The sequence below is a fragment of the Balaenoptera physalus genome, assembly GCF_965194825.1.
Source record: "Balaenoptera physalus genome assembly, chromosome: X".
Lineage (NCBI taxonomy): Eukaryota > Metazoa > Chordata > Mammalia > Artiodactyla > Balaenopteridae > Balaenoptera > Balaenoptera physalus.
The window spans coordinates 64,225,723-64,248,814 of NC_138903.1; the positions used below are offsets into that span (position 1 = coordinate 64,225,723).

Consider the following 23,092-nt stretch of genomic DNA (forward strand, 5'->3'; position numbering starts at 1 on the left):
TTTTGTTTCTTTTGTGTGTGTGCGGGATTCCTTGTTTCTGTTTTTGTTTGTTTGATTTCACTTTTTACCATTTGTCTAGGGTTTTGTTAGTCTTATTTTTTTTAATCCCCTCTGTTGCTAGGATGAGCGAATTGCAGGGTCTTGGTTTCTTGACAGGAAGTCAGGCCTGAGGCCCTGAGGTGAGAGTACTGATGCTCTCACCCCAGGATGCTGGAAGAGTAGAGAATTCCCTGCTCCTGGGAAGATTAATTGCCGAGAGCTCTCACGGAGGCCTCTATCTGAATCCAAGACCTGGCTCCACCCAACTGCTAACAGTTCCCAGCACTGGACGCCTCACAACAAACAACAAAGAAGACAGGAAAACAAACACACCCATCAACATACAGACTACTTAAAGTCATACTAAGCTCACAGACACCCCCAAACACACCACTGGACATGGCCCTGCTCATCAAAAGGGAAAATACACAGCTCCACCCACCAGAACGCAGGCACCAATCCCTCCCATCAGGCAGCCTACATAAGCCACTGGACCAACATCACCACTGGGAGCAGAGAACAGAAGCAAAATGAACTATGACACTGCAGCCTCTAGAGAGGAGGACTCAAATACTATAAACTAGACAAAATGAGAAGACAGAGAAATACCTTGCAGGCAAAGGAGCAAGATAAAACCCCACAAGACCAAATAAATAAAGAGGAAATAGGCAAACTACCTGAAAAAGAATTAGAGTAATGATAATAAAGATGATCCAAAATCTTGGAAATAGAATAGTGAAAATATAAGAAATGTATAACAAAGACCTAGAACAACTAAAGAGCAAACAAAGACCTAGAACAAAGGTCTAAGACAACTAAAGATCAAACAAACAAAGACCTAGAACAATTAAAGAGCCAAAAAACAGTAATGAACAACACAATAACTGAAATTAAAAATACTCTAGAAGGAATCAATAGCAGAATAACTGAAGCAGAAAACGGATAAGTGACCTGGAAGATAGAATGGTGGAAATAACTGCCAAAGAGCAGAATAAAGTTAAAAAAATGAGAAGAATGGAAGACAGTCTCAGAGACCTCTGGGAAAACATTAGGTACACCAATATTCGAATTATAGGCGTCCCAGAAAAAGAGGGAAAAAAGAAAGGGTATGAGAAAATATTTGAAGAGATTATAGTCAAAAGCTTCCCCAGCATGGGAAAGGAAATAGTCAATCAAGCCCAGGAAGTGCAGAAAGTCCCATACAGGATAAATCCAAGGAGAAACATGATGAGACATATATTAATCAAACTAACAAATATTAAACACAAAGAAAAAATATTTAAAACAGCAAGGGAAAAGCAACAAATAACATACAAGGTAATCCCTATAAGGTTGGCAGCTGATCTTTCAGCAGAAACTCTACAAGCCAGAAGGGAGTGGCAAGACATATTTAAGGTGATGAAAGGGAAAAACCTACACCAAGATTACTCTACCCATCAAGGATCTCATTCAGATTTGACAGAGAAATTAAAACCTTCACAGACAAGCAAAAGTTAAGAGAATTCAGCACCACCAAACCAGCATTACAACAAATGCTAAAGGAACTTCTCTAGGCATGAAACACAAGAGAAGGAAAAGGCCTACAAAAACAAACACAAAACATTTAAGAAAATGGTAATAGGAACACACATATCAATAATTACCTTAAATGTAAATGGATTAAATGCTCCAACCAAAAGACCCAGAATGGCTGAAAGGAAACAAAAACAAGACCAATATATATGCTGTCTACAAGAGCCCCACTTCAGACCTAGGGACACATACAGACTGAAAGTGAGGGGTGGGAAAAGATATTCCATGCAAATGGAAATCAAAAGAAAGCTGGAGTAGCAATTCTCATATCAGACAAAATAGACTTTAAAACAAAGACTATTACAAAAGACAAAGAAGGACACTACATAATGATCAAGGGATTAATCCAAGAAGAAGATATAACAATTGTAAATATTTATGCACCCAACATAGGAGCACATCTATACATAAGGCAAATGTTAACAGCCATAAAAGGGGAAATCGACAGTAACACAATAATAGTAGAGGACTTTAACATTCCACTTGCACCAATGGACAGATCCACCAAAATGAAAATAAATAAGGAAACACAAGCTTTAAATGACACATTAGACCAGATAGACAATTGATATTTTTAGGACATTCCATCCAAGAACAACAGAATACTCTTTCTTCTCAAGTACACATGAAACATTCTCCAGGATAGATCATATCTTGGGTCACAAATCAAGCCTTGGTAAATTTAAGAAAATTGAAATCATATCAAGTATCTTTTACGACCACAACGCTATGAGACTAGATATCAAGTACAGGAAAAAAAACAGTAAAAAATACAAACACATGGAGGTAAACAATATGCTACTAAATAACCAAGAGATCACTGAAGAAATCAAAGAGGAAATCAAAAAATACCTAGAAACAAAAGACAATGAAAATGCGATGACCCAAAACCTATGGGATGCAGCAAAAGCAGTTCTAAGATGGAAGTTTATAGCACTACAATCCTACCTCAAGAAACAAGTAAAATCTCAAATAAACAACCTAACCTTACACCTAAAGCAATCAGAGAAAGAAGAACAACAACAAAAAGAAACAAAGTTAGCAGAAGGAAATAATGAAGATCAGATCAGAAATAAATGAAAAAGAAATGAAGGAAACAATAGCAAAAATCAATAAAACTAAAAGCTAGTTCTTTGAGAAGATAAACAAAATTGATAAACCATTAGCCAGACTCACCAGGAAAAAAGGGGGAAAACTCAAATCAACAGAATTAGAAAAGAAAAAGGAAAAGTAACAACTGAGACGACAGAAATACAAAGGATCATGAGAGACTACTACAAGCAACTATATGCTAATAAATCAGACAACCTGAAAGAAATGGAAAATTCTTAGAAAACTACAACCTTCCAAGACTGAACCAAGAAGAAATAGAAAACATGAACAGAGCAATCACAAGCACTGAAATTGAAACTGTGATTAAAAATCTTCCAACAAACAAAAGCCCAGAGCCAGACGGCTTCACAGGCAAATTCTATCAAACATTTAGAGAAGAGCTAGCACGTATCCTTCTCAAAGTCTTCCAAAATATAGCAGAGGGAGGAACACTCCCTAACTCATTCTACGAGGCCACCATCACCCTGATACCAAAACCAATGATGTCTCAAAAAAACGGAAAATTACAGAACAATATCATTGATGAACATAGATGCAAAAATTCTCAGTAAAATACTAGCAAACATAATCCAACAGCACATTAAAAGGGTCATACACCATGATCAAGTGGGGTTTATCCCAGGAATGCAAGGATTCTTGAATATGCACAAATCAATCAATGTGATACACCATATTAACAAATTGAAGGATAAAAACCACATGATAATCTCAATAGATGCAGAAAAATCTTTCAAAAACTTTAACACTGATTTATGGTAAAAACTCTCCATAAAGTGGGCATAGAGGGAACCTACCTCAACATAATAAAGGCCATGTATGGCAAACCCAGAGCCAACATCATTCTCAATAGTGAAAAGCTGAAACCATTTCCTCTAAGGCCAGGAACAAGACAAGGGTGCCCACTCCCACCACTATTATTCAACATAGTTTTGGAAGTTTGAGCCACAGCAATCAGAGAAGAAAAAGAAATAAAAGGAATCCAAATCACAAAAGAAGAAGTAAAACTGTCACTGTTTGCAGATAACATGATACTATACAAAGAGAATCCTAAAGCTGTCACCAGAAAACTACTAGAGCTAATCAATGAATTTGGTAAAGCAGCAGGATACAAAATTAATACACAGAAATCTCTTGCATTCCTATCCACTAACAACGAAAGATCAGAAAGAGAAATTATGGAAACAATCCCATTCACCTTTGCAACAAAAAGAATAATTACCTAGAAATAAACTTACCTAGGGAGACAAAAGACCTGTATGCAGAAAACTATAAGACACTGTTGAAAGAAATTAAAGATGATACAAACAGATAGAGAGATATATCATGTTCTTAGATTGGAAGAATCAACATTGTCAAAATGACACAAAGCAATCTACAGATTCAATGCAATCTCTATCAAACTACCAATGGCATTTTTCTCAGAAGTAGAACAAAAATTTTACAATTAGTATCGAAACACAAAAGACCCAGAATAGCAGAAGCAATCTTGAGAAAGATAAACTGAGCTGGAGGAATCAGGCGCCATGACTTCAGACTATACTACAAAGTTACAATAATCAAGACAGTATGGTACTGGCACAAAAACCGAAATATAGATCAGTGGAACAGGATAGAAAGCACAGAGATAAACCCAGGCAAATGTGGCCACCTTGTCTTTGACAAAGGAGGCAAGAATATACAATGGAGAAAAGACAGCCTCTTCAATAAGTGGTGCTGGGAAAAGTGGACAGCTACATGTAAAAGAATGACATTAGAACACTTTCTAACACCATACACAAAAATAAACTCAAAATGGATTAAAAACCTAAATGTAAGGCCAGACACTAAAACACTCTTAGAGGAACACATAAGTAGAACACTCTATGACATAAATCACAGCAAGATGCTTTTGGACTCACCTGCTAGAGTAATGGAAATAAAACCAAAAATAAACAAATGGCACATAATAAAATTTAAAATCTTTTGCAAAGTAAAGGAAACCATAAACAATATGAAAAGACAATCCTCAGAATGGGCTAAAATATTTGCAAATGAAGCAACTGACAAAGGATTAATCTCCAAAATATACAAGCAGCTCATGCAGCTCAATATCAAAAAGACAAACAACCCAATCCAAAAACGGGCAGAAGACCTAAATAGACATTTCTCCAAAGAAGACGTACAGATTGCCAACAAACACATGAAAAGATGCTCAACATCACTAATCATTAGAGAAATGCAAATTAAAGCCACAACAAGGTATTTCCTCACACGGATCAGAATGGCCATCATCAAAAAATCTAGAAACAATAAATCCTGGAGAGGGTGTGGAGAAAACAAAGGAACCCTCTTGCACTGTTGATCGGAATGTAAATTTATTCAGCCACTATGGAAAACAGTATGGAAGTTCCTTCAAAAACTAAAAACAGAAATGCCATATGACCCATCAATCCCACTACTGGGCATATACCCTGAGAAAACCATAATTCAAACAGAGTCATGTTGGGACTTCCCTTGTGGCACAGTGTTTAAGAATCCTCCTGCCAATGCAGGGGGCATGGGTTCAAGCCCTGGTCTGGGAAGATCCCACCTGTCGTGAAGCAACTAAGCCTGTGCTCCACAAGTACTGAGTCAGTGCTCTAGAGAACACGAGCCACAAATACTGAGCCTGTGTTCCACAACTACTGAAGCCCTCACTCCTAGAGCCCATGCTCTGCAACAAGAGAAGCCACTCCAATGTGAAGCCCACACACTGCTACGAAGAATAGCCCCTGCTCGCTGCAACTAGAGAAAGCTCGTACACAGCAATGAAGACCAAATGCAGCCATAAAGAAATAAAGAAATAAATAAAGAAATAAAGAAATAAATTTATTTTTAAAAAGTCATGTACCACAATGTTCATTGCAGCACTATTTACAATAGACAGGACATGTAAGCAACCTAAGTGTCCATCGACAGATGATTGTATAAAGAAGATGTGGCACATATATACAATGGAATATTGCTCAGCCATAAAAAAGAAATGAAATTGAGTTATTTGTAGTGAGGTGGATGGAACTAGAGTCTGTCATACAGAGTGAAGTAAGTCAGAAAGAGTAAAACAAATACTGTATGCTAGCACATATATATGGAATCTAAAAAAAATGTTTCTGATGAAACTAGGGGCAGGAGAGGAATAAAGATAAAGACTCAGATGTAGAGAATCGACTTGTGGTCATGGGGAGGGGGAAGGGTAAGCTGGGACAAAGTGAGAGAGTAGCATTGACATATATACACTACCAAATGTAAAATGGATGGCTAGTGGAAAGCTGCTGCATAACACAGGGAGATCTTTGTGACCACCTAGGGGGGTGGGATAGGGAGGGTGGGAGGGAGATACTAGAGGGAGGGTATATGGGGATATATGTATACATATCACTGATTTACATTGTTATACAGCAGAAACTAACACAACATTGTTAAACAATTATATCCCAATAAAGATAAAACAAAACAAAACCAAAAAACCTAAAGCTATCATTTAAGACCATCCAATTCATAAAGTTTAAAAACAATTTTAATAATAAGTGATGAAGTTTGTTTATGGCAATGAAGAGTCTCCCAGTGTTGATAGGAGTATATATTACTACAACCATAATAAATTGCAATTGGAGATTATAATAAGAAACCATCAAGATGCTAAGGTAAATGGTACCTTTTTTTAATTTTAAGATTTTAATTTTTCTTTACTTAGAATGTATTTTACCATTTATCTTGATATTTTACAATGCCAGATTAAAATGCAAATATAAGAGCATTCAGCTCAATTGTGGAATCATCAAAACTACAGAATTCATATTCATAGCTTAAAAAATCTTCAAGATATTTTTATCTATGAATTCTTCTGACAATGTGTACCAAATTAATAATCTTTAAGATGAGGATTATCCTATGATCATAGCAGCTTTGATTTTTAAGAATTAATAGACTTTATATAGTAGAACTATTTTAGATTTACAGGAAAATTGAGCAGGTAAAACAGGGCATTCTCATATAACCCAGTCCTTCTATGCACAGTAGTTCCCCTTATTATCTTGTTAGTGTGGTACATTTGTTACAATAAATGAAGCAATACTGATACCTTATCATTAACAAAGATCTATACTTTACACTAAGTTTTATTAATTTTGTTGTGCAGTTCTATCGGTTTTAGCAAATGCATAGTATTATGTATCCATCATTAAAGTCCCATAGAGAATAATTTCACCAAAAACATTCTGTACTTTACCTATCCATCCTTCTCTCCCTCCCACAGAACCCCTGGCAAGCACTGATATTTTTATTGTCTCTATTGTTCTGCCTTTTCTGGAATGTCATATAGTTAGAATAGTATAGTATGTAGTCTTTTCAGACTGACTGATTTTGTATTTAATTCATTTAAGTATCCTCCATGTGTTTTTGTGGCATGGTAGCTCATTTCTTTTTCACACTGAAAAATATTCCACTCTACAGTATGAAAGTATATCCATTTACCTATTGAATGATATCTTGGTTATTTCTAGATTTTGGAAATTATGAATAATGGTACTATACAAATTCATATGCAGGTTTTTGTGTTGACATGTTTTCAACTCATTTGGGTAAATACCTAGGAGCAGTGTTTCTGGATCTTACAGTAAGCCTATGTTTAGCTTTGTACAAAACTGCCAAATGTTCTTGCAAAGTGGCTGCTACATTTTGTATTACCAGCAGCTATGATGGCAGTGTCTGTTTCTCTTCATCTTTGCCACCATTTGTTTTTATCAGTGTTTTGGATTTTGACTATTCTATAGTATGTGTGTGGTGGATCTCATTGTAGTTTCAATTTTCAATTCCCTAATGACCTGTGATGCTGAGCATCTTTTCATGTGCTTATTTGCTATCTGCTTATATTCTTAGATGGGGCTTCTATTCAAATATTTTGCCCATTTTTAAATTGGAACGTTCGTTTTCTTCTTAGTTATTTATTAAAAATTTTTTGTCTGTGCCATGGGGCATGTGGGGCCTTAGTTCCCCGACCAGGGATTGAACCCATGCCCCCTGCAGTGGAAGAATGGAGTCTTAACCATTGGGCTGCCAGGGAAGTCCCAGAATGTTTGTTTTCTTATTGTGGAGCTTTAAGAGTTCTTTGAGTATTTTGGATACAAGTCCCTTACCAGATATGTGATTTGCAAATATTTTCTCCTAGCCTCTGGCATGGTTTTACATTCTCTTAACAGGGACTTTCACAGAGCAAAAGTTTCAAATTTTTATTTTATTTTTATTTATTTTTGTAGCATTATTGAGGTATAATTGACACATAAAACTGTATATGTGTAAAGTGTACAACATGAGGATTTAATATACATATACATAGTGAAATTATTACCACCATCAAATTAATTAACATATCCATTACCTCACATAGTTACCTTTTTTGGTATGATGAAAATGATTAAGATTTACTCTTTGAGCAAATTTCAAGTGTACAATAAAATATTATTAACTATATTCATTGTGCTGTACATTAGATCCTCAAAACTTATTCATAACTGAAATTTTGTACCCTTTGACCAACATATCCCCATTTCTCCCAAACCCCACTCCTCGGTCACCACCATTCTACTTTCTGTTTCAATGAGTGTGTCTTTTTCTTAAAAGATTCCACATAAAAGTGAGATCATACATATTTGTTTTTCCCTGCTTGGCTTATTTCACTTAGCATAATGTCCCTCAGATTCATCAGTGTTGTCGCAAATGTCAGGATTTCCTTCTTTTTATGGCTCAAGTGCATATATTTTAAGAAATTTTATATCCTCTTCTTGTATTGATCTCTTTATCAGTATATAATACCTTCCTTTGCCGTTTGTTGTAGACTTTGTTTTAAAGTCTACTTTGTCTAATATGAGTATTGCTACACCAGCTTTCTTGTCATTTCCATCTGCATGAAATATTTTTTTCCATCCTCTCATGTTCAGTCTGTGTGTTTCTTTAGCTCTGAAGTGTGTCTCTTTTAAGCAGCATCTAGATGGATCTGTTTTTTTAATCAAGTCAGCCACCCCACGTCTTTTGATGGGAGAATTTAGTTCATTGACATTTAAAATGATTAATGATAGGTATGTACTTATTGCCATTTAATTACTCGTTTTTCTGGTTGTTTTTGTAATTCTTCTCTGTTCTTTTCTTCATTTAGTTTCTTCCCTTGTGGTTTGATGATTTTCTTTAGTGATATGGTTTGCTCCTTTCTCTTTTAGTTCTTGTGTATCTATTGTAGGTTTTTGATTTGTGCTTGCCATGGGGTTCGTACATGACCTATATCTCCTTTTTTAAAACTCATAATTATTTAAGTTCAAACACTTTCTAAATGATCTTCATTTTACTCACCTCTCCCACATTTTGTGTTTTTAATGTCGTATTGTATATCTTCATGTTCATTTCTCCACTGTTTATTGTAGTTGTAGTTAATTTTATAATTTTTCATCTTTTAATCTTTGTAATAGCTTACTTACATGACTGATTTGCAGCCTTTATTTTATCTTTTTTTTTTACCATTGCAATTTTTCCTTTCTATTATTTCTTACTTCTTGTTGTAACTTTTTCTTTTCCACTTAAAAAAGACCCTTCAGTACTTCTAAAGTCATTTTAATATGATGAAATCTTTTAGTTCTTTCTTGTCAGAGAAGCTCTTTATCCCTCCTTCAATTCTGAATGATAATTTTGCTGGGCAGATTATTCTAGGTTGTAGGTTTTGCCTTTTCAGAACTTTAAATATATCAGGACACTCCCTTCTGACTTGCAAATTTCTGCAGAAAAATCTATGGATAGACTTATATGAGTTCTCTTCTATGTGTCTCTGTTTTTCTCTTGAGACATTTAGGAATCTCTCTTTAACTTTTGCCATTTTAAGTATGACATGTCTTGGTGTGGGTCTCTTTGGGTCCATCCTGTTTGGCACTCTGTGCTTCTTGTTCCTGGATATCTGTTTCATTTTTCAGGTTCAGGAAGTTTTCAACCATAATTTCATCAAATTCATTTCTGACACCTTTCTCTCTTTCTTCTCCTTCTGGGACCCCTATGATGCAGATGTTGGTATACTTGATGTTACCCAAGAGGTCCCTCAAACTGTTCTCATTTTTTACATTTGTTTTTCTTTTTGCTGTCCTGACTGGGTGATTTCCATTATTCTGTCTTCCAGATCACTTGTGTGTTCTTTTGCATCATCTAGTTTGCTGTTAATTCCTTCTAGTATATTTTTCATTTCAATTATTGTATTCTTCAAGTCTGATTCTTTTTATTATATTTTCTAGTTTCTTGTTAAAATGATCACTGTGCTCATTTATTTTTTCTCTAATCCAGTTAGCATTCTTATTACTAATGCATTGAACTCTTTATCTGGTAAGTTATTTCTCACTGTTTCATTAGTTGTTCTTTTCAGGGATTTTTTTTTCTGGTTCTTTCATTTGAAACAAATTTCTGTGCCCTCTCATTTTGCTTAACTTCTCTGTCTGTATGAAATTAGGTGAAACAGTTACTTAGTCCAGTCTTGAAGGCGTGTCCTTGTGTGGGAGCATCCCTATACAGTCTGCATGTGCCCAGTGGCCTTGATGGGAATCTGGATCTGAAGTGAGCATGAGTCACTTCCTCCCTCAGGGTGTGCTGGCAGCTCTCACATTGGTAGGAGGTGGGGCTGGAGATGGAGAGGCTAAAACCAGAGCCAGGTATGAGCTGGGACTCTGCCTCTACTCATTGGCCAACACCACCATATTGGGGGCACAGTCAGGCTCTCAGTTGCTGGAGCAGAATCCCTGAGGGTCATTTCTGAGCTAGTTCTCTTTCCTCTAAGTGTGTGTTCTCCCCCCTCCCAGCATTGGCATCTTTGCCAGAGAAGAGAGCAGTGGAAGAGTAAGAAGGGCCAGAGTGGGCACTCAGCATAGTCAGGGCATGTGCTGGGGCCATCCCAGCACCAGTCAGAGCTCTAGACCACTTCCAATTTGCCACCCCCATGAAGGCCAATAAATGGCTGCCCTTGCCCTGTGTGGATGTCATTCCAGTTCCGAGCTGGCTCTGTCCCCTACCACTGTGCATTTTCCTCAGCTGAGGCAGTCTTCACTCTTGTGTTGAGCTGCCCCATGCAGCAAGAGGGGAAGGATTGGGGTTTGCTGGACTGGGGCACGCACTGGAGCAGTCATAGGAAATTGGCTAGAGTCTCAGGCAGTTTCAATCTGCTTCCTATGCTTTGTTTTGAGAGTAAGCAAATGTGTGTGTGTGCTCTTCCCATGTGGAGTCTAGATTTCTAATGGCCCTGTTGTCAGTCTCACTGGTTTTCAAACCAACTAAGGGGACTTGTCCTCCCTTTCTGGGACCTCAGGACTGGGGCTCCCAATATGTGGTTCAAACCACTCATTCCCCAGGGAAGATCTCCAAGCCCATGTAATCCATCTCCTCTTCTGTGTCTCCTTCCAGGGACACACGTCCTGGCATGATCACCTCTCTTCCCTTCCCACCTGATTCCATGTGGATCTTTCTTACAGCCTTTGTTTTATGAGACTCTTTCTGCCAGACTCCAGTATTTTTTTTTCAGTGAGAATTGCTCCACATGTAGATGTATTTTTGATGTGTTCATGGGGGGGTTTCATGAGCTCCATGTCCTCCTACCCTGCCATCTTGATTTCTTCCCTCCAGCAATAAACTATTTTCAAATTAAGGTATGTACATTGTTTTTTTAGACATAATGGTATTACACACTTAATAGACTACATTATATTGTAAACATAACTTCTGTATGCACTGGGAAGCCAAAAAATGAGTATAACTCACTTTATTGTGATATTCTCTTTATTGTGGTGGTCTGGATTTGAAGGCACATCTACGAGATATGCCTGTATACCCAGAATTGGGATTGAGGAATCGTAAAGTAGTTCTATTTTAAATTTTTTTAGTAACCTCCAAACTGTTTTCCATAATGGCTGTGCCACTTTACATTCCCACCAATAGTGTAGAAGAGCTCCCTTTTCTCCACATCCTAGCCAACATTTGTTGTTGCTTACCTTTTTGATAATTGTCATTCAACAGTGTGAGGTGATATCTCATTGTGGTTTTGATAGGCACTTCCCTGATTATTAGTGATGTTGAGCATATTCTCATGTACCTGTTGACCATTTGAATATTGTTTTTTCAAAAACTATATATTCAGGTCCTTTGCCCCTTTTTAAATTTATTATTATTTTTATATTGATATGTATGATTTCCTTGTATATTTTGGAAATTATCATATATATAGTTTGCAAATTTTTTTTCTCATTCCGTAGGTTGCCTTTTCACTCTATTGATTGTTTTCTTTGCTGTGCAGAAGCATCTTAGTTTGATATTATTCCACTTGTCTATATTTGCTTTGGTTGCCTATGCTTTTGGTGTTATATGCAAAAAATCAGTGCCAAGATCAATGTCAGGATCTTTTTCCAAACCTTTTCCTTTTTCTGGGAGTTTTACGATTTCCAGTTTTATATTTAAGTCTTTAATCTATTTTAAGTTAATATTTGAGTAGTGTAACATAGGAGTTCACTTTCATTCTTTTACATGTGGTTATTCAGTTTCCGAACACCATTTATTGAAGAGACTATCCTTTCCCAATTGTGTGTTTTTAGTGCCCTTGTCAAAGATTACTTGACTATATAGAGATGGGTTTATCTCTGGGCTCTCTATTCTGTCTCTTTTTTTCTTCTCCTTGGTTGAGTATGCTGTTGAAGCTCTCTATTGAATCCTTCAGTACCATTAGTGCATTCTTCAGCTCTAGTATTTCTGTTTGTTTTGGATTTTTGTTGATGTCTATTTCTTTGTTGAACTTCTCATTTTGTTCATGCATTGTTTTCTAAATTTCATGTAGTTGTCCATCTGCGTGTTTTTGTAGTTCACTAAAGTTTAAGATGATTATTCTGAATTCTTTGTAAGACAGTTCATACACAGATCTCCATTTCTTTAAGATCAGTTATTGGAACTTTATTAGTTTCCATTGGTGGAGTCATAATTACTTGATTCTGCATGATTCTTGATCCCTTGCATTAGTATCTGCTCATTTGAGTAAGTGATCTTGTCTTCAGTACTTTATAAGTTTGCTCCAGCATGGAAAGACCTTCACAACTCTGTTCAGCTTGGGAAATTAGAAGGATCAAGCTGGTAAAATCTGTGAGCATGTGAGGATTGTCTTTGAGATCTCTAGTTGGGTGAGGCCACTGCCTCCATGGTCAGGTGAGACAACTAACTGGGCTCTGCAACCACCTCTTACCAGGTGAGGTCATAGGCTGTGTTCACAGGCAGGGTGGTGAAAACGGTGGACTCTGCAATTGAGTAAGGCTGTGGGTTGAGATCCAAAATATCTCCTGGTTGGGTGGGGTATTTGGCTATATTTCCAGACCAGATGGTCGTGCTAGCTGGACTCTGTGTTCAGTTGGGGCTGCAGGCAGGGTTTCATAATCAGAAGGAGGCTTGGGCTGTGCTCTGAGATCAGGCAGAGCCACAGGCAGTGCCCCCAAGCTAGGTGGGGCCACAGCCTGGGCTTCTCAGTCAGGTAGGCCACTGGCTGTTCTCTGCTCTGCTCTTGGGTAAGGTTGCTGGCTGGGCTATCTGGTTGGTGGGGTGAGGGTGAGGGTTGCTGCATCTTTTAGTTCAGTGGGCTAGAGACTGTGCAAAATGCTTTGCAGTCATGTGGCATCACATTTCAAGCTCTCTCTTCAGGTGGTGATGTGGGCTATATTCTTTTATTGGGCAGGGTTGCTGGATGGGCTCCCTGCCTGAGCAGGGCCAAAGGCTATGTTCATCCAGAGCTGGAGGCTGGGCTTCGCATCTCAGCAGTACCGTGGGCTGGGCTCTGAACCTGCCCAGGGTCACTGTTCAGGCTCCCTGGTTATGTGGGGTGAGATGCTATGCTTAATAGTTGGGCAGGGCTTCTGGCTCGGCTACTCACCCGAGCAAGGCTGTAGAATAAGCTCTGTGGCTGCCAGTGCTCTTTGGTCAGGTTTCCTAATGGGTATAACTGTTGGGAAAGGCTGAAAATTTGCTTCCCTGCCTGGGTGGGGCGGTAGAACAGGTTCTACAGTTGTTAAGGCCTGTTGACTGGAGACCCACATCAGGCATAACTGCCAACTGAGCTCCCTTGCCACACAGAGGCATTGGCTCAGCTCTGCAGATGGGCAGAGCCACTGGTTGGAATCTCTACTTTGGCATCACTGCAAGCAGGAATGTTATCTGCCAAGGTCTGAGCAGTGGTTGCTGTAAGGTCCACTTTTCTGTCTCTATCTTATCCCCAGTGGTCAATCCTCACAGATTCTCCCACTGACCCCTGTGATACAAGACCTGAGTGGGCCTCTTGGGAAGCGTCCTGCAATACTGGTGAAGCTGGATGTTCACCTTAGGTTCTCTTTTTCCCACTGGAGAAACCATGGGCCCAGGGAGCCCTCTTTGTGCGGCTCCATGCCAGCCTGGGGGAGAGGCAATGCTGCTAGAGTGTAGTCCCTCCTCTAACCCTTCTAACATGGTCCTTCTGGTCTCTGTGGTCCAGGGGGTTGCTTCAGTTTGACTCTCGGGTTCTGAGGTTTTCTTAATGATGTCTTAGCTATGGATAGTTGCAAGCTGGTCTTGTGAGTAGGACTAAAGATGGGAATGACCTACATCACCATCTTGATGATGTCATCCTCTCATTTTTAAGGATGTGTTTTATTAAATAAAACCTTTAAGGAAAACTTATTCGAATATTTTTTGTTAAAATATGCTTACATGTGCATAAGGAAAAGGGATTTGGAGGCATAAAACATTATGAACATTCATTATGTCTTCTTTTCATTATAATTCAGTAGTTGAGGGCACAGACTATGAATCTACACTACGTGGGTTTAAATCCTATCTGTGTTAATTGCTAGCTGTATGACTTTGGACTGTTACTTAACCTTTCTCTCTATGCCTCAGTTACCTCATCTGTAAAATTGGGAAAACTATACTATATACCATATACAGCTTTTTGTAAGGATTAAATTAGTTATTATGTGAGAAGCACTTAGTGTCTCCCACAAATTAAGGATTATATTAGATCATTATGTTCTGACTCAAACAGTTTCAAATCATTTTTTGAAAATAAGTAGAAAATGATTTGCCTTTTGAAACATCTTTTCCCCATAGTTTAAAAAGAATTACAACTGAAGACAACAATGCAAAACAATGGACACAATTGTAAACTGGGAATGGATTATGGTTAGTGTAGAATGATCTTGTAGTCTTTCTGACAGTGTGATTTATTTTGTAGTTAGACTTCTAATAAATGTATGATAAATAAATACTCCTGAATGTGTGTGAAGATATGGTTGCAAAAATAGTCTTCCCACAGGCTTTATTTTAATATGAAAAAACTGGAAACAAAAATCCACTAGGTAAGTCATGTGGTTTACAAAATTGATGGCCTGTAGATACCATAATATACTATGTGACAACCGTCAAAAGGATTATGTAATATTAATTCACAGGGATATATTTTTATGAGATATTTTAGTTTAAAAAGCAGGCATTATATTAGTATTTATGAATGTGTACATACAGGTGTATCCATCTAACAATATGCATATATAAACGTGTGAAGGATTATACAACCACATTTTATATGTAGTTTTTAGCCGAAGGTAGGATTATGGTTATGTTCCATGTTATTCACTCAGTTTAACAATACCTTATGAAATTTCTAGGATTTGTTTGCCTAGCAAACAAATAAAGAGGTTAATAAAGGTTAATAAATAATAAAGGTTAATAAAAATTAGAAAAGGTTATTATAACAAGGAAAGTTTTAAACTATGAATTCTTTTATCCATTGAAAATTTAGTAAAGTTTAATAAAAATTCTAATACCCAATTCAGAGCCCTAGGCAAAGAACTGGTCACACATATAGACTGGAAATAACAGAATAATAGAGTAAGTTGACACGACTTTATGAATGAAAATTTGATTCCATACTTGTTTTACATTTTATGGACAAAGTCTGAAAAATGCTCTATAAATTTTTTCTGCTTTTTTTTCTTCTAGGAGTGTTTACTATAGAAACAATTATGCAAGTGACTGTAAATTTAGGCAAAAGGTAGTCAACATAGTGGTCTGAAATTAAAAGAGAATTGGGAACAAAGAAAATATCTAACAATGTAGGAATTAAGAAATGAATTGATCCCCATACACAATAGATGTTCAGAGACCATTTTAAATGATGTGAAAAAATAAATAAGAAAATATAACCAAGGTTTATTTATACTGAATAAGGTTTTAAGGTTGATAAGGTTGATATCTTATGTATATAAATATTTAAATTATTATATGTAATAATGATGTATGTATTATACAAGGCAATATGATATATACATATATGTATAGCTAAATGTTTTAGATTTAATTCTTTATATTATCAGTGATACTTTTATTTTCTTTATTTTGCCTATCAATGCTATGTGATATTTTTAATGAATTTATATTCCTTGAATAAGAAGCAAAACAAAATATTTTTTAAAAACTGAAAAAGCAAAACAAAAAATTAGGGGTTTTATAGCATTTATATCAGTTTTAAAAAAAAGTTTGTAATATCCAGGGAGAAACCTGTGTAGAAAAATGGGCATTCTTCCAAAGTATTGGTTGAAGTGTAAATTGGTACATCCAGGCCACCTGATGGTACAGTTAAAAAAATCTTAAAAGGCCTTTACTTTTCAATCCCACTTCTACATATTTATGTAAGTACAATAATTCTGCAGGAATATTATTCACCATAGACTGGGGTTTAATGGGGAAATTTTAGAAACTACTTTAAAGTCCAAAGTACAGAAACACTTCTAAAAATTCTGATCCCCCAATACAATGATAATGAGTTGTGGGAGAATACTGAATAGCCAAAGATGTTTTAGATATATTTACAATATATTGAAAAGGAAATTTTGACAGAATATATTCAGTATGATCCTATATTTGTTTTAAATTGTATGGACAAATAGGCAAAGCCTGAAAAGGCAAAAAATAATCTCTTTAAAATGGTTGTTGTGTATATTTAATAAGTATGCCCTCTTTTCCAAGCAATGCACTTTTAAACGAAATAATAAAAGAAACATCCACAAAGCCAAACCAGTTTCTCAAACTTAAAAAACTATTAAGTTACTTAAGAAGATAAACAGGGAAATATGCAATCTCTTACACTGTTGATGGACATAAACTTGATGAAAGAAGCATTTAGCAACAGACTGGCAAGTTATAGAAGTCAATTAAATATCTCCACATGTCAGCAAACATTCAGCTACAAATGTGTTCCCCATAGAGTTAAACTTACTGGGAAAATGCAGAAAAATATAAGCATACATCAAGGGGCTAAGTTTAATGAATTATAGCTCATTCATAATATAGAATATAAAGTAAAAACAAAATTAGAGAATATTTAATAATTTGGAAATATGATAAGAAAGACCGATTATAGTGAAATTATCCCATAATGAAACAATACATATTACATTTTTAAAGTATTATTTATGTACATGTTTCCTGTGTTTCAAAGTTTTTCTTTTTGTCAAGTGGTAGAATTAGGAGTGATTTTGACTTTTTTCTTGTCAATTAAAAAAGGTTTCTATTATGATACTGTATTATTTGTATGAAAATAAATGTTTAAAATAAATAAAAACAAAAAAGTTCCAGCTATAGCAAGTCCAGAAAATCATCCAGGTTTCCAGGTCCTCTCACAATGTTATTGTACTTATGAGGGTGAATTGATAATTATATCTGTGAACAGTTGCTTAATAATGAACCAAAAAAAAAAAGATTTCAAAATTTGAACGGTTCAATTCTTCTTTTAGGAATGTTTGTTCAGGAAATAATCTTGAATGTAAGCAAGGTTTGTGCACTATGATATAAGCAGCTTGAGTTTGAATAAGAAAGCAAAAAGCAAAGAAACCACCCAGATGTGCAATAATGACAAAGTAGTGAAAACAAATATACCCATATCTATATCTAAATATGGATATAGATGCATACATCTATCTATCTATTCCTCTATCTAGCCCATCCACTGGAATACAACAGCCACGGAAACTATTTTAGAAGAATATTTAATGACATGAAAGGAAGTTCAAGAATATCTATCTATACATCTATATCTATCTATATCATATATTTATGTGTGAAAAAGCCGATATTGAAACAGTATATACATTAAAATTCACATATATATCACATGAAAAATACTGGGCAGGTGCAGATGAAAATGATTCAGGGAGGTGTGGGTGGTCATTAGGATTGATTACAGGTGACATTAATTTCCTTCTGTTAACTTGTCCGCTTTGTGATTTGTTTCCTGCAATGAAGCTGAATTATTTTTCTGAGAATGGGGAAAAGAGCAGGAAGTGGGCACAGGGGAAGGAGGTGAAAAACACTATTTAAATTCATCAAAACAACCAAGGACAGTGAAATACCATTTGCAGCCCATCAAGCTGGCCAAGACACACACACACATACACACACACACACACACACACACACACACACACACACACACACACACACACACACACAGCAATTACAGTGACCAGGAGACTATGCAGGGGAAATGGGCATACTCTTTTTACTAGCTGAGCTGGCTGGCATGAATGCAAATCGGTACAATACTTATGAAGGGGCCATTTGGCAACACACAGGAAAAGTCTTTAAAATGTCCATATGTGGATCCTGCAAGTCCACAATTAAGATCATCAGGTATGCTAGCGAAGATTTGGCTTGACAAGGGAGAATTCACTCATTGGAGTATACACAGTGCTGGGTTTAAACACAGGGAAAGAACTAGGCACCACCTGAATGTCCAACAATGCAGGAATGACTACAGAAATGTTAGGGTCCATCGATACACTCTGCAGGCACTGAAGATGACGTTTCTGAAGCCTGTTGAATAACATGGAAAGAAGTTCAATGGGTTGATTTTTGTTTGGTTTTAGTTTTTGAAAAAGCAGATTAAGAAACACCACATAGATGAACCATTCTATAACAGTGTGTTAAAAGGGAAGGTGGGGTGGAGGTGAGGAAGGGAGGGAGAGAGAAGGAGAGGAGAGAGCCTGGAAAACAGCACACGGAAACGGTAAAAGTGGTTGTCTCCGGGTAGTAGGGTCATGGGGAGCAATTACTCTCTTGGGTTTCCCTCATCTGATTTCCTTCTCCTTCCTGATGTTTCTACCATGAAATTGTATCACCTGTGCAATAAACAAAGAGAGAAAGTGCTTTTTAAACCAAACCACAAGGAGAAGACAGCCTTTAACCTGTCAAGTGGCACAGATTAGCAAGATTATTCACAACACCCAAGGTGGGTGTTGGGGGAAGGGAGGGGAAGGGAGGAGAAGGGAGGGGAGAGGAGGGGTAGGGACGGGAGGGGAGGGGAGAGAAAGTCAGAGAGAGACAGAGTGAGAGGGACTGAGACAGACGGAGGGAGGGAGAGATGGAGGGAAGGAAGTGGGGGGGGGCGGCTGTGAGAGAGAGAGACCTGCACTCCCAATACAATACACTGCTGGTGGGTTAGGGGGGCAAAGGGTGGGGTTGTAAACCGGGTGGGAGCCAAGGTTTGGCTCTGCTGGCTGGCTCGCTCCTGGGATGTCTTCATCGCAAGGTGGCCTCCTCGTCGGTGTCTTCCTCGAAATCCTTGACGTCAGCACTGGTGGACTGCCTGGCCCAGGCTCCCCTTTCGGCCTCTCGTTCCTTATGCGACTTGAATCTCCCAACGAAAATTTTGCGGTAGTTCAGGAACATGCCATTCATTGCATCGATGGCCCGCTCGGCGGACTCCTGCTTCTGGAAGTGCACGAACCCGTAGCCCTTGGGCCCCTTTTCGTCGCAGGCCACTTTGCAGGAGAGGATGTTGCCGAACGCCGAGAAGATGTTGTACAGCGCCTTGTTGTCGATGGTTTTGCCCAGGTTCTTGATGAAGACGTTGCCCACCCCGCTCTTGCGGAGCGAGGGGTCCCGCTGGGACCACATGATGCGCACTGGCCTGCCCTTGATGACATCAAAGTTCAGGGTCTCCAGGGCCCGCTTGGCGTCCACCGGTTGCTGGTAGTTGACATACGCATAGCCCAACGAGCGGCGGGTGATCTTGTCCCTGCAAATGCGGATGGAGAGGATGGGCCCGGCCGGGCTGAACTTCTCGTACAGCATTGCCTCCGTCACCTCAGGGTGCAGGTCGCCCACGTACAGCGAAGCCATAGGAAAGTCCGGATTCCCCCCGGAGCCCCCGCCCGTCTCCGCATCAGCATCCGCGGCGGCCGCCGCCGCCGCCGCTACCGCCGCCGCCACCTCCGCATCTGCATCCGCATCCGCATCCGCCTCCGCCTCCCCCAAGGGGGGCGTCGCAGCCTCTGCCGCGGCGGCGGCTTCGGCCGCACTGGCCTCCACCACGGCCACTGCCGCCGCCGCCAGGGAGGCCTCCGCCTCCTCCCCCGCTAGGGCTGCCGCTGCCTCCCCCAGGGTGGCCTCCGCCACTGCCTCCTCTACTGAGGCCTCGGCCTCCAACTCAGCCTCCACCTCTGCTTCCGCCTCCGCCACGGAGGCCTCCGCCACCGCTTCTGCCACGGTCGCCGCCGCAGCCTCCGCCGCCGCCGCAGCCGCCGCCGCCACCGCCGCCGCCACTGTCGCCGCTGTCGCCACGGTCGCCGGTGCCCCCGGGCCGCTGCCGCGACCTCCCTTCCCGCGAGCTGGGGGGCGGAGAGGCGGGAGAGGGCAGGAGGGCGGGTGGGCGCCGGAACCCGGGCCGGGGGCGCGAGCGCGAGCTGGGGCGGGGGACCCCGGGCCAGCCGATCTGGCGAGTCCCAGTCACCTGGTATGGCGAGTGCTGCCAGGAGCGCACCGGTGCGAGTCGCAGCAGCCTGCAGCCCACTGCTGCTGCCGCCGCCGCTCGGTCGTGGGCTAGCGTGCGGGGCGCGGGCGGGCGGCGTGTGGTGGGGGGCGGGGGGTGTTGGCGTCTGTGGTCCGGGCAGCTGGGAAGGCTTCTGTCTCTTTGGTTCCCCCTGTGGCTGCTGCGGGGCTGCGGGGCCGCGGACGGTGGGAGGGGGCGGGAGCGGGAGGCTTGAGGTTGGGGGGCGGGAGTGTGAGTCCTCAGCCTGTCGGATCGGCTGGATGTGTTTGAAGAGGAAGCCAGGGAAAGGGCTCCATGTGGACCGAGGGAATCTGGGTTAGATTTAGGGAGTTTTGTTTTATCCTTCCTCTCCCCATAGAACATTTAAATGATTAAATCAAGCACCTTGCAAGAGAAGGTGGGTGGCGTTGAGAATACACTTGCCCGGCCTAAACAAAGCCAAGGAAAATGGTTTTCTCACGTTCAGGGGTTCTCCCCACCTCAAGGCACACACGCTCTCCAACATCACCGCCACCAAGGCAGCAACTCTTACTCGGAGCTGGAGCTGGGGCAAGTGGGGCAAGCTCCCACTGCAGCCTGCTGACCCATTTTCTCAGAGATTCCTCCCCCTTTTCCGGCTCTTTCCCTCCTCTGCAACACTTGCAGAAGAGGAAATAAAGAACACGTATTCATTCATCCATAATGCCATGCCACAAATATTTATGGAGCCGTTGCTGGTCCCTAGGGATATACAGGGGTCCGGGAGGCAAGAGGAAATAGACGGGTCAACTCCCAAGGTTGACCTTGGGAGTGGACAGTCTGGGCTAGAAACCCTGTCCCTGCTCCAGACTATGGGAGAACTAGGGACCTGGTGTTCTTCAGCCCCCCCCCCAACTCCTCCCACCCATCCAGTCTCAATTCATGCAGCGTGGAAGCGGGGGAATCAAGAACACCCTGTCCTTACTGCTGTCCTCCATGATAGGTGAGGTAAGCCAAATCAAGAGCTGGGGACAGGGCCTGGTCCAGAGCCAGGCACTAGTTTGCTCTTGTCTCTGCCCTCAAGGTGCTGAGGTTCCCAACGTGAACCAAGAAAGGCACATCCATGTTCAAAACAAAAACAAAACCTGAAATCTCTGTAGAATGAGGTGTCTCATCCCAGTTCACCAGCTAGTATTTATGGAAGCCTTATCCAGTACTTGGCACTGGGGGCTCAGAGACAGGCAATGTGGTAAGTGAGCAGTGAATGTTGATGTGTTGGAGGTGTGGGGCAAGGTGAGGAAAGGTGAGCAGAGTGTATTGTGGGAGCAGAGAGGCCACACAAGACCAAAAGCTGAGGGGATAGGCAAGCGAGCAACCATTAGAGTAGAGGACAACAGAGGCTAGAGTCCCACTTCTTCCAGAAAGGAGGACCCAGCCACTAACCATTCCTGGTAGGAATCAAGCAAGGCTGCACAGAAGACAAAACCCCCAAGGCGAGCTCTGAAAGATGAGTAGCAGTCCACCACATCGAGGCAGAAGGGAAGGCACTCCAGACAGAGGCATCAGTCCGTGTCCAAGGCTCTATAGCATGCTAGCACATGCATGGTCACTTCTGGTCATGCCTAATAATCTGGTGTGGACAGAGCTCATGATCTCCAAGAGTATATGGCAGCAGATGGCGCTGGAAAGTGTGGGGGCCCTGAAAAGCAAGCTAAGGTGCTTGGACTCTACCCAAGCTCACGGGGCCCACTCAGTACATTCAAGGAGGGACTCGGTATGATCAGATCTTTAGAAAGAGTACAAACTAAACATCAACACAGAAAGTGGTTAAGACAGTAGATCTTAAAAGTTCTCATTACAAGGGGAAGACAAAGTGTAACTAACTGAGGTGATGGATGTTTATTAAACTTCTTGTGGTAATCATTTAGCGATGTGTACCTATATCAAATCATTATGTTGTACACCTTAAACTTATACGGTGTTATATGTCAATTATATCTCAATGAAACTGGAGAGAAACCCATCAATACACATGCAAATGCATGCACACATACACACACACACACGCGCGCGTGAGCGCACGCGCGCCCCTGAGACAGAGCTGATAGAACAAAAAGAAGACAGTCAGTTGTGACCAGTTCCAAAAGAGTCAGAACAACCATTCCCTCCGTCCCTCCTTTCCTTCCATAAATAGGGGTTTCACATTTACCGTGAGCCAGGCATTGAACTGTGGACTTCGGGGTCAGATATAAAAAATGATCAAACCATAGTGCCTTTCCTCACTCCACTAAAGCTCAGGCTGCCCATACAAATAAGAGAAATGCCAGCAGAGGGCTATATGTGCTATGTGATTGGACTATGGTGGCCATGGAGTTTCATCTGCCCAGCACATATTCTCACCTCCCCCTCACTCCCACCCATCCACCTTCCTTGGGTAAATAAAGCTGTTTTCTGTGGTGGCAGCGTTGGCTGGACCTGGGCAATTGCACATGATAGAACAACCCTGAACCTTCAGAACTGACTGGGTCACCATGGGGTGTGAGGCAG

At 40.4% G+C, this 23,092-nt stretch overlaps 1 protein-coding gene across 1 annotated transcript; it reads right to left on the bottom strand.

The window, feature by feature from the left end:
* Positions 1–18,365: 18,365 nt before the first annotated feature.
* LOC309653089 (polyadenylate-binding protein 1-like 2) lies at positions 18,366–20,544 on the bottom strand. The gene has a single exon (XM_082447471.1). It carries the CDS (start codon positions 19,936–19,938, stop codon positions 19,336–19,338), a length of 603 nt encoding a protein of 200 aa, XP_082303597.1. The 5' UTR covers positions 19,939–20,544; the 3' UTR covers positions 18,366–19,335.
* Positions 20,545–23,092: the final 2,548 nt, after the last annotated feature.

Excerpts from the sequence above, each read along its gene's own strand:
- LOC309653089 (XM_082447471.1), bottom strand. The coding sequence starts at position 19,938 with ATGGCTTCGCTGTACGTGGGCGACCTGCACCCTGAGGTGACGGAGGCA.